At 66.5% G+C, this 14,553-nt stretch overlaps 2 protein-coding genes across 4 annotated transcripts in view; both read left to right on the top strand.

Annotated features, from left to right (window-relative positions):
* The window catches only part of Gng4 (G protein subunit gamma 4), a 9,109-nt gene extending 3,286 nt beyond the window's left edge, over window positions 1-5,823 (top strand). The window contains exon 2 of the mRNA XM_048367802.1: window positions 5,656-5,823. Coding sequence (XP_048223759.1) covers window positions 5,656-5,784 — 129 coding nt within the window. The 3' untranslated portion in view covers window positions 5,785-5,823. The remainder of the gene's footprint in view (window positions 1-5,655) is intronic.
* A 7,632-nt stretch (window positions 5,824-13,455) lies between these two features.
* The window catches only part of B3galnt2 (beta-1,3-N-acetylgalactosaminyltransferase 2), a 50,127-nt gene continuing 49,029 nt past the window's right edge, over window positions 13,456-14,553 (top strand). For all 3 annotated transcript variants that reach the window (XM_048367718.1, XM_048367719.1, XM_048367717.1), the window contains exon 1: window positions 13,456-13,682. In XM_048367718.1, the coding sequence (XP_048223675.1) occupies window positions 13,571-13,682 (112 nt within the window). In that variant the 5' untranslated portion in view covers window positions 13,456-13,570. The remainder of the gene's footprint in view (window positions 13,683-14,553) is intronic.

Genomic DNA, 14,553 nt, shown 5'->3' with positions numbered 1-14,553 from the left:
CTGCCCCATGCCAGTTCAGGCACTAGCAGAGGCCCCCACCCAGGCACCCCTGGCTTTCCCAGGGGCCCCTGCTTTCTCCGGAGCCCTACGAGAATTGCCACCCTGGGGATGGGTGTGCTGTTGGCAAGAGCACCGCGCCTCGCCGGAGGGGACTTGCCAGGCGCCTGGGGCTCCACCCCAGACCTCCCCCACTCCTCCCCCCCAGGGCTTTCATAGACAAGGAAAGAAAATCTGCTGATGCTGCCCCCCCCCCCCGCCCACGGGAGAGCTGAGTGACAGATGCCGCTTTTTAAAGAAAATAAACAAAAATAGACATGTAAACATCCTGAAACAAAAAAACCAAGCGTTCACATAGGAAAACGTCCAGAAAATCCAAGTCACCTTTGATGGCAGGAGCCCTGTCCTGCCCTGGTTATTTTTGAGATAAGCTTCCGCTTTTGCCCAGCCCCACCCCTGGCCCCGACTTGCCTGCTGTGCTCGCTCCCTTGTGGCGGAGATGGCAGGCACGTGCCCCCCCCCCCCCCCCCCCCCCCGTGTCCAGCTCCTTCCGTGGGGCCTCGTGCTTTTCGTCTAGGCTGACTTAGAACCGCGATCCTCCCAATCTCAGCCCTGCTACCCACGTTGCTGGGACGGCAGGAGCGTGCCACTGCAGCCTGCCCGGTCTCCTTCGAGAAGAGGTCTTGCCTAGATGTCGGGGCTGGTCTTGAACGACAATCCTCCCGACCTCAGCTCCCCGAGCGGCTGAGGTCACAGACACAGCAGACTAAATCTAGGCCACCGGGGCTAAAGGGGAGATGGAGTGAATGAGTTGTAGGGAAGTAAAAGGCAAAGGGAGGCAGGTGAGGGGGGGAGCACCGCCGAGGAGCACCGTGTGTAACACACGTGCTGCAGGGCGGACGGGCCAGAGGCGCACAGTGAGCGAGAGGAGAAGGGGACAGCGGGGATGACAGCGCTTGGGAGATGGCCGCGTCCCGCCTGGGCGGCGGCGAGAACGGGCAGCCGGGGAGAGAAGCTTACAGGAGGACGCCACAGGGTTTCCTTCAGCAAGAAGGCCTGTGTCCAGGAGCTAATTCCCAGGGAGCACTGGACCCGGAGCCCCGTGTGTCTGGGGAGCCCCCCCAGCAGACGCGGCTCCAACTCACGCCGGGGCTTCGGCGCCCCGATTCTTCCTCTGTCGGCCCCACAGGCCGCGCGTTTCTCTGAAGCAGCAAAACGTGTGTTCTGTGCGTTTTGGGTTTTTCTTTTCTTCCCCCAAAGATAAAACACAGACGGTTATGAGGCCAAACTAGAACATTCTGAAGTGGAACGCGGGTGGTGGGGTGGGAAGAAGAGCGAGGCTCAGGCCCCCCCCCGTGGGCTCCTGGGGCACGGTGGGGGTGGGGGCTGATGTCTGGTGGGCCGTGCAGAGGATGACACCCGGCAGGAGAGAAGGAGCGGGAGAGGGGGGTGTGCGTGTCACACACACACACACACACACACACACACCGTCGCTTGCAGCAGTGGCCATGGGCCGACCCCGTGCAGAGCCACGCTGGCTTCCGTTCCCCGGGGTGGGGGGTCCCCTTCCCTCCCTGGGCTGCGGAGCTCAGGAGCAGGGCATCCTTCCTGTCCCCCAGAAAGCAGGCAGGTGAATCGTAGTCCCCGCCCCTGGGTGTGTGTGTGTGTGTGTGTGTGCAGGGACACGCGCGCGTGCAGTGGCCTGTGCACCTCCGGCCGCACGCTGCAGGTGGGGGCCGCGGCCGTGGGTGGACACGCTCGCACTCGCGTGTGGCATGGGGGGGGGGGTCCCCATTCATTCCCCTCGCCGTGGGAAAGCGCGCTCGCTGGGCGTGCCCGGCGCCTGCCCCGTGTCCTCGCGTGTGCGGAATTTGCTCTGCGCGGGGCGACAGTGTTCACCGCGTGGCCGGGCTGGCTTCACACTGGGCATCCTCCTGCCTTCGATTCCAGAGCCGGGGTCACCGCTCGGGCCACCGCGCCCGCTCGGGGTGCCGCTCGCCGTTGGAACCCCCAGGGGTGACCCGCGCCCGGCTCCGGGGTGCCGCTCGCCGTTGGAACCCCCAGGGGTGACCCGTGCCCGGCTCCGGGGTGCCGCTCGCCGTTGGAACCCCCAGGGGTGACCCGTGCGGTGGACGTTCTGCAAGCGCGTTGCCGAGGCGTGGGTCAGGATCCGCCGTGGGGGGGGTCACCCGGCTAAAGGGGCTGAGGGAGGGCTGTGGGGGCCGCTCAGACAGGAGGGGCCCGCAGGCTGAGGACGCCGGGTCTTCAGCTGCGGTTGGCCGGCAGCCCCCGCGCCCCCTCCAGGCCCGCTTTGGGAGGTGGGGGGGGGCAGGCAACTCCAGGGAGAAGCTTCTGGTTCTGGGAAGGGCTGTGGTGCAGGCGGGGACCGGGGAGAAGGGGGTGCGGCTCCCGCCCTCAGCTGCCCGGATAAGTGCAGGGGTGTCAGCGGCCTGTCAGGAGCGTGACTACAGTAATTGCGGCCTCTGCCTGTCGCCAAGCTCGTAATTACCACAGTACCACAGCGAGCGAGGCGCTAGCTTGGGCGGCTGTCACGACCTCCCTCGCCCCCCGTGAGCTGGTAAAATTCCACAGTTGTCCCCCAGCTTCGGGTTCTAAACATCTGCTGCTCCTCACCCCCGCGCGGATCCTGGGGGGGGGGCTCAGGGGTCCCATGCTGGGGAGGGAGGGAGGGAGGGGGCTCAGGGGGTCCCACGCTGAGGGGGAGGGGGGAGGGAGGGGGACTCAGGGGTCCCATGCTGGGGAGGGGAGGGGGGAGGGAGGGGGGCTCAGGGGTCCCATGCTGGGGAGGGAGGGAGGGAGGGGGGCTCAGGGGTCCCACGCTGAGGGGGAGGGGGGCTCAGGGGTCCCATGCTGGGGAGGGAGGGAGGGGGGCTCAGGGGGTCCCATGCTGGGGAGGGGGGGAGGGAGGGGGGCTCAGGGGTCCCATGCTGGGGAGGGGGAGAGGGAGGGGGGGCTCAGGGGTCCCATGCTGGGGAGGGAGGCTCAGGGGGGTCCCACGCTGAGGGGGAGGGGGGCTCAGGGGTCCCATGCTGGGGAGGGAGGAGGGAGGGGGGCTCAGGGGTCCCATGCTGGGAGGGAGGGAGGGAGGGGGGGCTCAGGGGGTCCCATGCTGGGAGGGAGGGAGGGGAGGGGGGCTCAGGGGTCCCACGCTGAGGGGGAGGGGGGCTCAGGGGGTCCCATGCTGAGGGGGAGGGGGGCTCAGGGGGTCCCATGCTGGGAGGGAGGGAGGGGGGCTCAGGGGGGTCCCATGCTGTGGAGGGGGGCTCAGGGGGTCCCATGCTGGGGAGGGAGGGAGGGAGGGGGGCTCAGGGGTCCCATGCTGGGGAAGGAGGGGGGAGGGAGGGGAGAGGGAGGGGGGGAGGGAGGGGAGAGGGAGGGGGAAGGAAGGGGGGCTCAGGGGGTCCCATGCTGGGGAGGGGGGCTCAGGGGTCCCATGTTGGGGAGGGAGGGGGGAGGGAGGGGGACTCAGGGATTCCATATCACCACGTGAGGCCTCCCGGAAGGCCGCAGGAACCACGTGTCTCTGAAGTGATTCGGGTTCCTGTTTCAGAGCTGGCAGGTGTAGAGTACGAGCTGGTGGTGTCTGCAGCCACATACGTGTGCACACAAACACACACTCACACTCACACCTCCTGTGTGGAGGCCGCACGGGGCTTTAACCTCAGCACCCTGTTGCTAGCTAGGCAGGCGGTCTGCCACCTGACACCTGAGCTGACCCCCTCCCCAGGCACCCCCTCCCCAGGCCACCCTCCCAGGCACCCCCCTTCCCAGGCACCGCCCCCCAGGCACCGCCCCCCAGGCACCCCCCTCCCCAGGCACCCCCTCCCCAGGCACCCCCCCCTCCCCAGGCACCCCCCTCCCCAGGCACCCCCTTCCCAGGCACCGCCCCCCCCCAGGCACCCCCTCCCCAGGCACCCCCCTCCCCAGGCACCCCCTCCCCAGGCACCCCCCCTCCCCAGGCACCCCCCCAGGCACCCCCCTCCCCAGGCACCCCTGCCCCCCAGGCACCCCCTCTCCCCAGGCACGCCCCCAGGCACCCCCCTCCCCAGGCCCCCCGCCCCCCAGGCACCTCCCCAGGCATCCCCCTCCCCACCCTTTTCATTTCTTTTTCTCTCGCCAGTCCTGGGGCTTGACCCCCCGGGCCTGGGCGCCGCCGTCCGAGCTCCCCGCGCTCAAGGCGAGCCTCCCTCGCGTGAGCCACTTCCGGCTTGCGGGGCGGCTGTTGGCGCCTAGGCTTCCTGCCCGGGCCGACCCGGGGATTGCAGGTGTGCGCCGGGCTCGCGGTGGGGGCTCGCGGTGGGGCTCGCGGTGGGGCTCGCGGTGGGGCTCAGGACGCGGGGCTCAGGGCGCCGGGCTCGCGGTGGGGCTCAGGACGCGGGGCTCAGGGCGCGGGGCTCGCGGGTGGGGCTCGGGACGCGGGGCTCTGGGCGCGGGGCTCAGGGCGCGGGGCTCAGGACGCGGGGCTCAGGACGCGGGGCTCAGGGCGCGGGGGCTCGCGGTGGGGCTCAGGGACGCGGGGCTCAGGGCGCGGGGCTCAGGACGCGGGGCTCGCGGTGGGGCTCAGGACGCGGGGCTCGCGGTGGGGGCTCAGGACGCGGGGGCTCAGGGCGCGGGGCTCAGGACGCGGGGCTCAGGACGCGGGGCTCAGGACGCGGGGCTCAGGGCGCGGGGCTCGCGGTGGGGCTCAGGACGCGGGGCTCAGGGCGCGGGGCTCAGGGACGCGGGGCTCGCGGTGGGGCTCAGGACGCGGGGCTCGCGGTGGGGCTCAGGACGCGGGGCTCAGGGCGCGGGGCTCAGGACGCGGGGCTCAGGACGCGGGGCTCAGGGCGCAGGGCTCGCGGTGGGGCTCGGGACGCGGGGGCTCAGGGCGCGGGGCTCAGGCGCGGGGCTCGCGGTGGGGCTCAGGACGCGGGGCTCGCGGTGGGGCTCAGGGCGCGGGGCTCAGGACGCGGGGCTCGGGGGCGCGGGGCTCGGGGCGCGGGGCTCGCGGTGGGGGCTCAGGACGCGGGGCTCCAGTGGGGTCCCTCGCGCCCAGCTCCGAGCACTGAGGTCGCGGGCGGGAGCCGCGGCCCCGGGCGGCGCAGGGCACCAGGGCGGTTCACCAGGGAAAGCGGGGGTGTTGCCTGGGTTCTGAGGTTGGAAGGCCGGAGGGCACCGCAGGGCTGAGGGGCGGTCACGGGTGATCATCGGTCCCCTCCACCCAGTCCCTGTAGCCGGCGCTGGACCTGCTCAAGAGGGCGGGGGACGGGGGGGGGGATACCCCCATTAAATGCCTTTGGGGGGCTCCCTGCGGACAGCCAGCCCCGGCGTTCGTGCGTCCCGAGCCCCGCTAGGCACCACGTGGAAGGGGGCGCAGCGCTGGCGTGGCCCAGGCTGGGAGCCGGGCGCCCGTCCACCACGCTGCTCCTGGAGAGAAGAGGGCGTCGAGGACTCTCAGCTTTGGGCGGTGGCAGGGAAATCCCGAGACGGGACCTGCCAGCGCCGTCGCTGGGGTGCTACAACGCGGGGCTGCCCCCCCATCCTAGTACTCCGCCCGCGCAGCTCCGTGACCGTCTGGGGGGCTGCAGTTGTGGGGTTGACCGGGCAGCGGCCCTGTGTCACGCGGTCCCTGCTGTGTCCCCCCCCCCCCCCCCGCAGGTCTCCCAGGCAGCCGCCGACCTCCTGGCCTACTGCGAGTCCCACCTGCGGGAGGACCCGCTCCTCACCCCCGTGCCCGCCTCGGAAAACCCGTTCCGGGAGAAGAAGTTCTTCTGCACCATTCTCTAACGCCCGGGAGAAGCCGCCCGCCGCCTGCATGCCCCTAGCCTAGCCGGCGAGCGCCACCTGCCACCCTGCCCGGCCTGCCCGCCCTCCCCAGCCTGCCCTCCCCAGCCCGCCCTCCCCAGCCTCCCGGCCTGCCCGCCCTGCCCACCCGCCCCGCCGGGGCTCGTCTCGGGGCCCCGTGCTGTCTCTGCGACATCCAGCGTCTTCCCGCTTTCTTCCCCCTTTTACATTCATGACGAGCGAGGAGGACAGAGCGCCTGGCAGCCACGTGGCCCGCGGGCCGCGCGAGGCAGCGTGGGCTGAGGGTCTGCGCCTTGCAAACGTCTGGCCCCAGCGCCTGCACGTCCGGTTCATAGCGCTCGGCCAGGGTCCTCCCTGCGCCACCGGAGCAGGGGGGCCTAGAAGGTTCCGCAGGTGCTGCTGCCTGCCTTCCCCAGCAGCCTGTGGGGGAGGAAGCGGGGGCGCGGGGCGTGGGGGCCCCCGTCCCCCGGCTCTGCTGGGTGTGTGGGGACCCTGGGGCCGTGGGTGCTCCCACACACCGGTGACACGTCCCCGTCCCACCGGCAGGGCCATCGCGTCCCTCCTCCCCGAACGCCGCCCCCTCCCTGTCCCCTCTCCTCGGCTCCCGCCACGGGGGCGCATTGGGGGTGCGGCCCTGAGCCCCAATGCCGTTGCCACTGGGGTGCCAGGATGGCTGGCTGCGCCCCGCTCCACTGAGCGCGGATGGGTTCACGTGTTCGGTCCCCCGACAGTAAGCACGCGGCAGAGAGGAGTCTGCTTCCTTCCCGGGGGTGGCAGACGGGGAGGCCGGGATGGGGGGGGCTTCCTCCTGGGGCCCCTGAGCCCTGACCCCCGCCCGGCTCCCGCCTGCCGGCGGCCGCGCCCACTCCCCATGGGGACCCTAGCGGCCCCCCAGGCGGCAGGTGTGGCCGCTCACCCGGGCCCGGGCCGCTCCCTGGCCCTGGCAGAAGCGGGGAGCCTCCGTGTGCCCGGGGGTGCCCCCGCCCGGAGAATGGGGGCAGAGGTACGTAACCCTCCTGCCATGGGTGTCGGGGAGGGAGGTCGGGGGAAAGCTCGGATTATCCTCCCAAAGGCACGCTCCATGCCAAGCCGTGATGTCGCGGCGGTGAGTGGCTTCACACGCTGGCTCCCTGGGGTGGACACGGATTCCTGCAGAGATCGCCTCGGGACTCGCTACTCCCTGCTGCTCCTGCCAGCCCCATTCTTGGTTTATTATTTTCATCCTCCTCCTCCTCCTCCTCCTCCTCTGCTGGTCCCGGGGCTTGGACCCCGGGCCTGGGCTCCGTCCCCGAGCCTCTCTGTGCTCAGCGCTAGCGCTCTGCCTCTTGAGCCACAGTAGTTTATTGGAGACGAGAGTCTCACGGACTTTCCCCCTCGGGCTGGCTTTGAGCTGTGCCCCTCAGTTCTCAGCCTCCCGAGTCGCCGGGGTTACAGGTGAGCCGGCGGCACCTGGCCCGTCGTGGTTTTCTTAAAGCCTCCTGGCGGTTGGCGGTGTTGTCAGGGGCCTCGGGGGGGCCGGAGACCCTGCCCCGGCCTCGGTCAGCAGGACGCCCAGGGGAAGCCCGGCCGGCCCGCGGGGACGCTGTGGAGCGCAGCGAGGGGCAGGCCGAGAGGAAGACGTGCGGAATCTTCCCCCCAGCTTGCTCTCCATTTTTAACCCCGCAGGCCCCTCCGTGTTCCTCCGCTTCTCGCTGTCCTGGGAGGGGGTCTGCTGACCTTCCACAGCGCCTCGTCCTTACCACCCTGAGCACTTGGCTCGTGGGCCTTCCCTTCGGACTGTCCCTGACCTCAGTTCCCAGCTTGAAGGCAGGGGCTGAGTGAAGTCCTGCCTGCCGCCCCCTTCGGGCTGTGCGTGGGGTGCGGTGCGGGCCTGCCGCTCAGCATGGCCTCCCTTCCTCAGGGGTGGCCGCCCCTTTTACAGGAGCTGGGGCCGAAGGCAGGACCCGCCTCCCCTGGGGAGGGGGAGGGGCTCCCTCCTGTCCTCCCAGGCACCCCCTTCTTCGAGCTCCATACCAGCCAAGACATGGTCGGGGCTCCAGGGCCCCCTCTTCCTGCAGGGCAGGTGTCTGGGGCTGGCACCCAGAAGGGATGGGCCCAGGGACCTGGGAAGGACTTCCCCGCTCTCTCCCGGCCCCACCCAGCCTCCCTGCATCTCCGTGTAGCTTCCCGTGGCTTCTTTGAACCTCATACTCCATTCAGCGAACCCCATTCTTCCACGAAAAAGCCTGATGTAAATAGCTGGGGTGTCTACGACATGAGCTAGCAGTCCGCTGGGGGTGGCCCCCACAGGCATCTGAAGAAACGCACTGGGCTGTGGATGGAAACTCTGTCCCCGGCCCGCCCTCAGGCCGAGCGCTCCCCGAGGGCCGGGTGTGGGGCGGGTAGACACCGCAGGTCCTCCTCGTGGGGGGGGCGGAGGGGGATGTTGTCCCGAAGCTCCACCCTCTCCCACAATGCTGGCGGAAGTCACAGGAGGCCAGTGCACACGCGTGATTCCATCTGTATACAGCACCGGGCTGTTCCCTGTGGGGGCACTGGCTACTCCTGGAGGGAAGAGGGCCACGGGAGCTTCCGGAATGTTCTGTCTCTGGATCTGGTTGCCTGTCACCGGCGTATGTTCGTTTTGTGAGCAATCTCCCACCTTTGATTCGGGTGCTTTTCTGTACGTGTTTTACTTCAATAAAAAAGTAAGGTTTGTGGCCAGCAACCACGAGTCCCGCTGTCACTTGTATTTTCCTTTTCGGGCTCTTTGCCCACCTTTCGATGTCATGTGACATGACAGCGATGGTGGCTTCTGTTATTAGAGGGCATTTCCCAAGTGTGTCTGACATTTTGAGGTTACCAAGTGCTCGCAAGCCCCCAGATGATGGCGGGGAGCACTCCAATGGGCGACTCCGTGAGGAGGACTTGGCACACATCAGGCCCTGGGATTTGTGGGTGACAGGGACAGCCGTCGGCCCTGGCTTCCAAGCCGGTGTTGGTTTCTTGAGGGCTGTCTCCTTCCTCTGGGCTCCGCGGGGCCTTAACCACCCCCCTTCTCAAGGGGCCGCTTGCTGCGTCCCGGGGTGATCACGGAGCAGCGTGGTCATCTTGCCTTTGATTCACAGCCCACAGCCTCATGGGGAAACGGGATCGTCAGCCACCCCCTCCCAGGGCCCTGGGGTGTGGGGGGAGCCCGTCTGTCCTGATATCACGTGACATGACCTAAGTATGACAGTGGATATGACGGGAGGCCATGGGCGGTAGCTGAGCTGGGACGGACTTGTTTGCAGCTCTGCGGCCTCAGGCCTTCGGAGGGTGACGGGCCCCGGCCACGGAGTGACCCTCCGCTCCATTTCCAACCAAGCCCGCACGTTCATACCTAAATGTTTCATTGTATTTACGGTTACGTGTATGTTAAAGTGCACACGATTCATTAGCTCATGAGCCAGACATTTAAAATCTATTTTTAGCAGCCAGATAGCAGCAATCTGTTCCCAAGAGCTTATTGGCTCGCGAGCGTTAATAACTTGCATATATTAATGTGAATTTTTGGCACATTTTACTTCAACATAACTATTTACATTTTTCAGAGCGTATTTGTTTACTGAAACACCAAACGCTGTTATAAATCATCTTTACAGCTTCTGCCTTCCTTGGAAAAAGAAGAGAAGGAATTTCAATGGCTGACTTCCCTCTCACCACTCGGGCACTTGGAAGAGCTCTGCTCGTAGCGCGTGTGTTGTTTTGGTGGCTTCTGGCTGGCGTGGCCCAGAAGGCCCGCGCGGGGGCGGGGTGGGGGGGGCGCGTCCCGAGAGCGCTGACCCCCGTGTTCAGTGTTGGGGGGCGCACAGGCGGAGGTGCTTCCCGGGACGGGCGGGCGCCGGGACGTGGGTTCCTTGCCAGTATCCACAGTGTAAATCCTCCCACCAAGGCTCAAGCTCTCCCGTGTGACACAGTCGGGCGTGCAAGCTTCCGGAACGTGTGAGCAGCTCCCCTGGGTGGCCATCAAGGCTCCTGTGTCCCGGCCACACAACCAGGCGATGGCGGGGCTGGGATCTGAACCTAGAAAGCCTGACATGGGAATCCATGTCGTTCACCTCCGTGGTATCTGTTTTCCGTAGAGGTTTCCTCCCGGCATCCGCTCCGTTGGTGAAGGGAGACACAGTTGCCCCATGGCGAGTATCAGAGGAAAGAGCGGCTGGGGGCGTCGCCTGGGCGGATCTGGTCCTGGCAGCGAACGGGGACACCCCACTCAGGACGCCCAGTGGGGTGCCCAAATGCCCTGCGTAATGCAGCGCAGGAGTGGCTTTTGATCTTCCAACATCAAACCGTCTTCCCGTCCTCTGACTCGCAAAGCCTCTGATGTTCTCGCCGAATGAATATAACATCATCTCGGAGATCTGGCCCCATCTTCTCTGCCAGCACTTGAAATTAATTTGCTCTGCAGTTCAGCACAAGACTCCGGTCCACATTTTTCACTTCAAAGCTTTGAAGTCATTTTAATGATGTGTTTGGACAAACATAAGCCTGATGTTGATTTGTAACCTAAAGACGGAGTGTGGAAGAAAACTTGTGCCTCTTCTTTTATCTCCTAAAAACAAGATGCTTAACACCGTCGCAAGGTATAGGAAGAGTAAAGACCAAGAGGAGAATTTCAGAGGCCCGGAGGGGCCGTCACCCCCGAATCGCTCCCGAGTGTGAGGTGTGTACTTATGAAGGTCACTTAGGAAGAGGTTACAGGTGATACCTTAAAAAGGAACAGTAAGGTGTGAGTGTGTGTGTGTGCACGTGTGCGTGCCAGTCCTAAGGCTAGACTTAGGGCTTGAGTGTTGTTCACCTGTGACCAGCCTGATTTGCATTTTTATTTTTTTATACTTTTACACTAAAAATACTTTATTGTTATGACGGAGGTGAGGTACAGAGAGGTTACAATTCTATGAGTCAGGTAATGAGTACATTTCCTTCTCTCCCAGGCCCTGCTGACTTGCATTTTTAAGAGGGGAGAATGACTAGGAAAATATACTATAAGCAACACACACACACACACACACACACACACACACATTTCTGAGAACCAACATTCTCCTTTTTAGAAAAATGTTCCCAAGCCCTGCGTTCAATCCCCAAAACAGGACAAAAAACCCAAATGTACAATATTAATTTTTCTGGAGTAAAATTCAAGTTGAGATCACTTACTTGAAGCTTACCCCCGTGGTGATGGTTAACTAACTTTTGCCGGTCTTACTAGTCATCCAATCTCTTTCACCAAATTAAATAAGAAAAAAACCAGGCAAGCATTTTACTGCCCATCTACTGCTGGGGAAAAAATAGCCAGCTAAATGTACAAAGGAATGATTTCCATGGGAACTTGACTTTGCGTCTGTCTGCCTCGTTTAGTTTATCTCCAGCTCGTCTCTTCTCTCAAAAACTCCAATTTGCACGGTGAATGCAATGGTTGTTACTGGCGCTCTTCACACAGCATCTGATATTCCCGTGTCCGGCATGGCTCCTGACCTGGGAGCCCACCCCGCTGCCCCGTCTTCCCCTTCCCTGACCCCAAGACCAAGACAGTGAGCACACACCGTTTCCTTTCACGATCTCTTTTTCGTTGGAGGAGGTGGGAAGAGGTCATTAAAGATTCGGGTTGAAGATTTTACCATAAGCTGGGTTCTGGTGGCTCACGCCTTTGTGATCCTAGTCACTCAGGAAGCTGAGAGAGGAGGATCCCAATTTGAAACCAAGCCTCAGCATGAAAGTCTGTGACTCTCCAGTTAAGCAGCACAAAGCTGGAAACGGAGTTGCGGCTCGAGTGGTACAGCACTAGCCTTGAGCAAAAAAGCGAAGGGACAGAATCCAGGCCCTGAGTTTAAGCTCCAGTACTAGTATGGGGGGAAGACGATTTTAGTACAAGCAGGGCACTGCTGGCTTACATCTGTAATCCTGGCTACTCAAGAGGATTGTGGTTTCAAAGCCAGGCCAGACAGAAAACCAGCAACAGCCAGAAGTGGAGCTGTGGCACAAGTGGTAGAGTGCCAGCCTGGGGTAAAAAAGTGAGAGAGGCCCTGAGTTCAAGCCCCAGTACCAGTAGCAACAGTACATCAAGCTAGCAAGCAAGCAAGCAAGCTGCATGCTCCCTGGATGGGTAGCTAGGACAATAGGACAATAGATCTTACAGATGTGTGTACACATGCGCGTGTCGCTCCCAATTTCTCCATTTCTGTCTCCTTTAATCCTGTTGTGACAAAACAAACTGGTAACATTTTCCGTGGGACCCCTTGAAGTCCTCTGGTGGGGGACCTCGAGTTCCTGTGATGGTTCTCATGGGGGCTGGAAAGCTTGAGGGGAGTCCAGCGGTCCTCTGTCCACAGTGCCCTTTGACCTCAGGTCTGGTTTGTAGTTTTCCTTTCTGTTCTTTGTCAGGCAGGTCTTGGGGCTTGAACTCAGAGCCTGGGCACGGCCCTTTAGTTTTTCCACTCAAGGCTGGTGCCCCACCACTTGAGCCACAGCTCCACTTCCGGCTTGTGGTTAATGGGCCTGAATGGTTCACTGTGGGGTGTGTGTGTGTGTGAGTCTCGTGCCCACGTGGCCCACTGGGGGGGGGGGTCCCGTGCCCACGTGACCCACTGGGGGGGTGGGGGGTGGGTCCCGTGCCCACGTGACCCACTGGGGGGGTGGGTCCCCGTGCCCACGTGGGCCACCGTGGGGGGGTGGAGGGTCCCGTGCCCACGTGGCCCACTGGGGGGGGGTCCCGTGCCCACGTGACCCACTGGGGGGGTCCCGTGCCCACGTGACCCACTGGGGGGTGGGGGGTGGGTCCCGTGCCCACGTGACCCACTGGGGGGGGTGGGGGAGGGTCCCGTGCCCACGTGGCCCACTGGGGGTGGAGGGTCCCGTGCCCACGTGGCCCACTGGGGGTGGAGGGTCCCGTGCCCACGTGGCCCACTGGGGGGGAGGGTCCCGTGCCCACGTGGCCCACCGTGGGGGGGTGGAGGGTCCCGTGCCCACGTGGCCCACTTGGGGGCTTGGGGGGTGGGTCCCGTGCTCACGTGGCCCACTGCGGACCGGGGCCGGGGCCCAGCCTGAGCTTCTTCCGGCCCCGCCCCGCGCGGCACCGGCGGGCCGGGGCCCCCGCTCCGCCGGGCTCCACGTGAACGGACCGACCTGGAGGCGAGGAGGAGGGGGAAAGGGCTCCTGTTCCGAGAGCGCAGCACCGGCTTTGACCCTTGGGGGCGGCGGCACGAGGAGTGCGCATGCTCTGTGGGCGCGCGGCGCCGGCCTCCCCCCTCCCCCCCCCCCCCCCGAGAGGGGGCCGTGGGGCGAGGAGTGCGCCTGCTCCCCACCCCGGCGAGCGGCGGAGCCGGCGGGAGGCGCACGCGCCGTGTGTGCGTCGCGCTTCGCCCCGGCGGCCGCCGCGTGACTCGAGGCGCAGGGCAGCCTGGGAGCTGTGGTTCTCGGCCCTCGGTTTCCTGGGGGCGCCCCCCGCCTGGGCCCGGCGCGGGACTGCAGCTCCCGGGCGGCCGAGGGCCGGGGGGCGGGGGCCTGCGGCCGGGGGCGGGGCGGGGCCTGCGGCCGGGGGCGGGGCCTGCGGCCGGGGGGGCGGGGCGAGCCCGGGCGGGCCCTCGGGGGGCGGGGCCTCGGCCTCGGGGCCGCCGGGCCGCAGAGCCGCCGCCGCCGCCGCCCGCGGTCGAGGGAGCTGAGGCGCCGGCCGGAGCCGCGGAGGGCGCTGGGCGCGGCGCCCGCCTCCCCCTCGCTCCCGGCGGCGAGCGGCGAGCGGCGGGGGCGGCCAATGCGAAACTGGCTGGTGCTGCTGTGCCCGTGCGTGCTCGGGGCCGCGCTGCACCTCTGGCTGCGGCTGCGCTCCGCGCCGCCCGCCCGCGCCTCGGGGGCCGGCCCGGCAGGTGAGGCCCGCGGGGCGGGGCGGGGCGGGGCGGGGGGGCCCGGGGGCCCGAGCACGCGGGGGGGGGCGGGGCGGGGGGGGGCCCGGGGGCCCGAGGACGCGGGGGGGGGGCCGCGCCGCGGGGGGGGGGGCTCGTCCCGCCGCTCCTCGCGGGGCCCCGCGCCGGGTGTGAGCGCGGCGTGGCACGTGCGTCTTCCCCCTTCCCCCCCCCCCCCCGAGTGCGCTGGCGGAGCTGCCCGGGGCGGGGCGGGGGGGGGGACCGAGGCCCGCGCAGGCGGCTGGACCGGCCCGGCGGGTCTGTCGTGTCGTGTGTCGTGTCGCGTCGTGTGTGTCCGTCCTTCTTCCTCCCCGGTTCCTCTTCGCGTCGGGACCCGGCTGGGTCGGGGGGGGGGGGACCCGCGGACGGCCCGGGAGCGCGGGGGCCGGGGGTCTCGGGGCCGGTGAGAGGTCATAGGTCACTTGGATCCAGAGGGCCTCCCCGCGGGTGGCGCTTGGAGAACCAGACACCAACCTCGTGACGGGAGGACTGTCCCCCGGGGGGGGGCCGCCGTGAGGCCCGCGGCCTGGCGACGCCTCGGGGGGAGGGCACGTCCACGAGTCGGCCCCGCGGCCTTCCCCCCGTGAGCGCTTCTTAAAGATCGGGTTTCTTCTCCCTCCTGCCCGTCTGCCCCTCTTGGGTCCCATGGCGTCCAGGCTGCACTGGTTGGAAGCGAGACCGGCCTTCCCTGAGTGGTAAGGAGGTCTCTGACCGGCGGTGGGCTCGGCGGACACTCCGGAGAGCCGCCTCGGGCTCGGCGGCAGTGAGATGAACGTGGCTGCCGGTGTTCCCGTGTAGAAGCCAAGACGGCAGCGCACCGAGACCGTGATTAGTG

Source organism: Perognathus longimembris, chromosome 18 (assembly GCF_023159225.1).
Source record: "Perognathus longimembris pacificus isolate PPM17 chromosome 18, ASM2315922v1, whole genome shotgun sequence".
NCBI lineage: Eukaryota > Metazoa > Chordata > Mammalia > Rodentia > Heteromyidae > Perognathus > Perognathus longimembris.
Note: the sequence above shows the minus strand (reverse complement) of the source record. Positions and strands in the feature narration are given on the sequence as shown.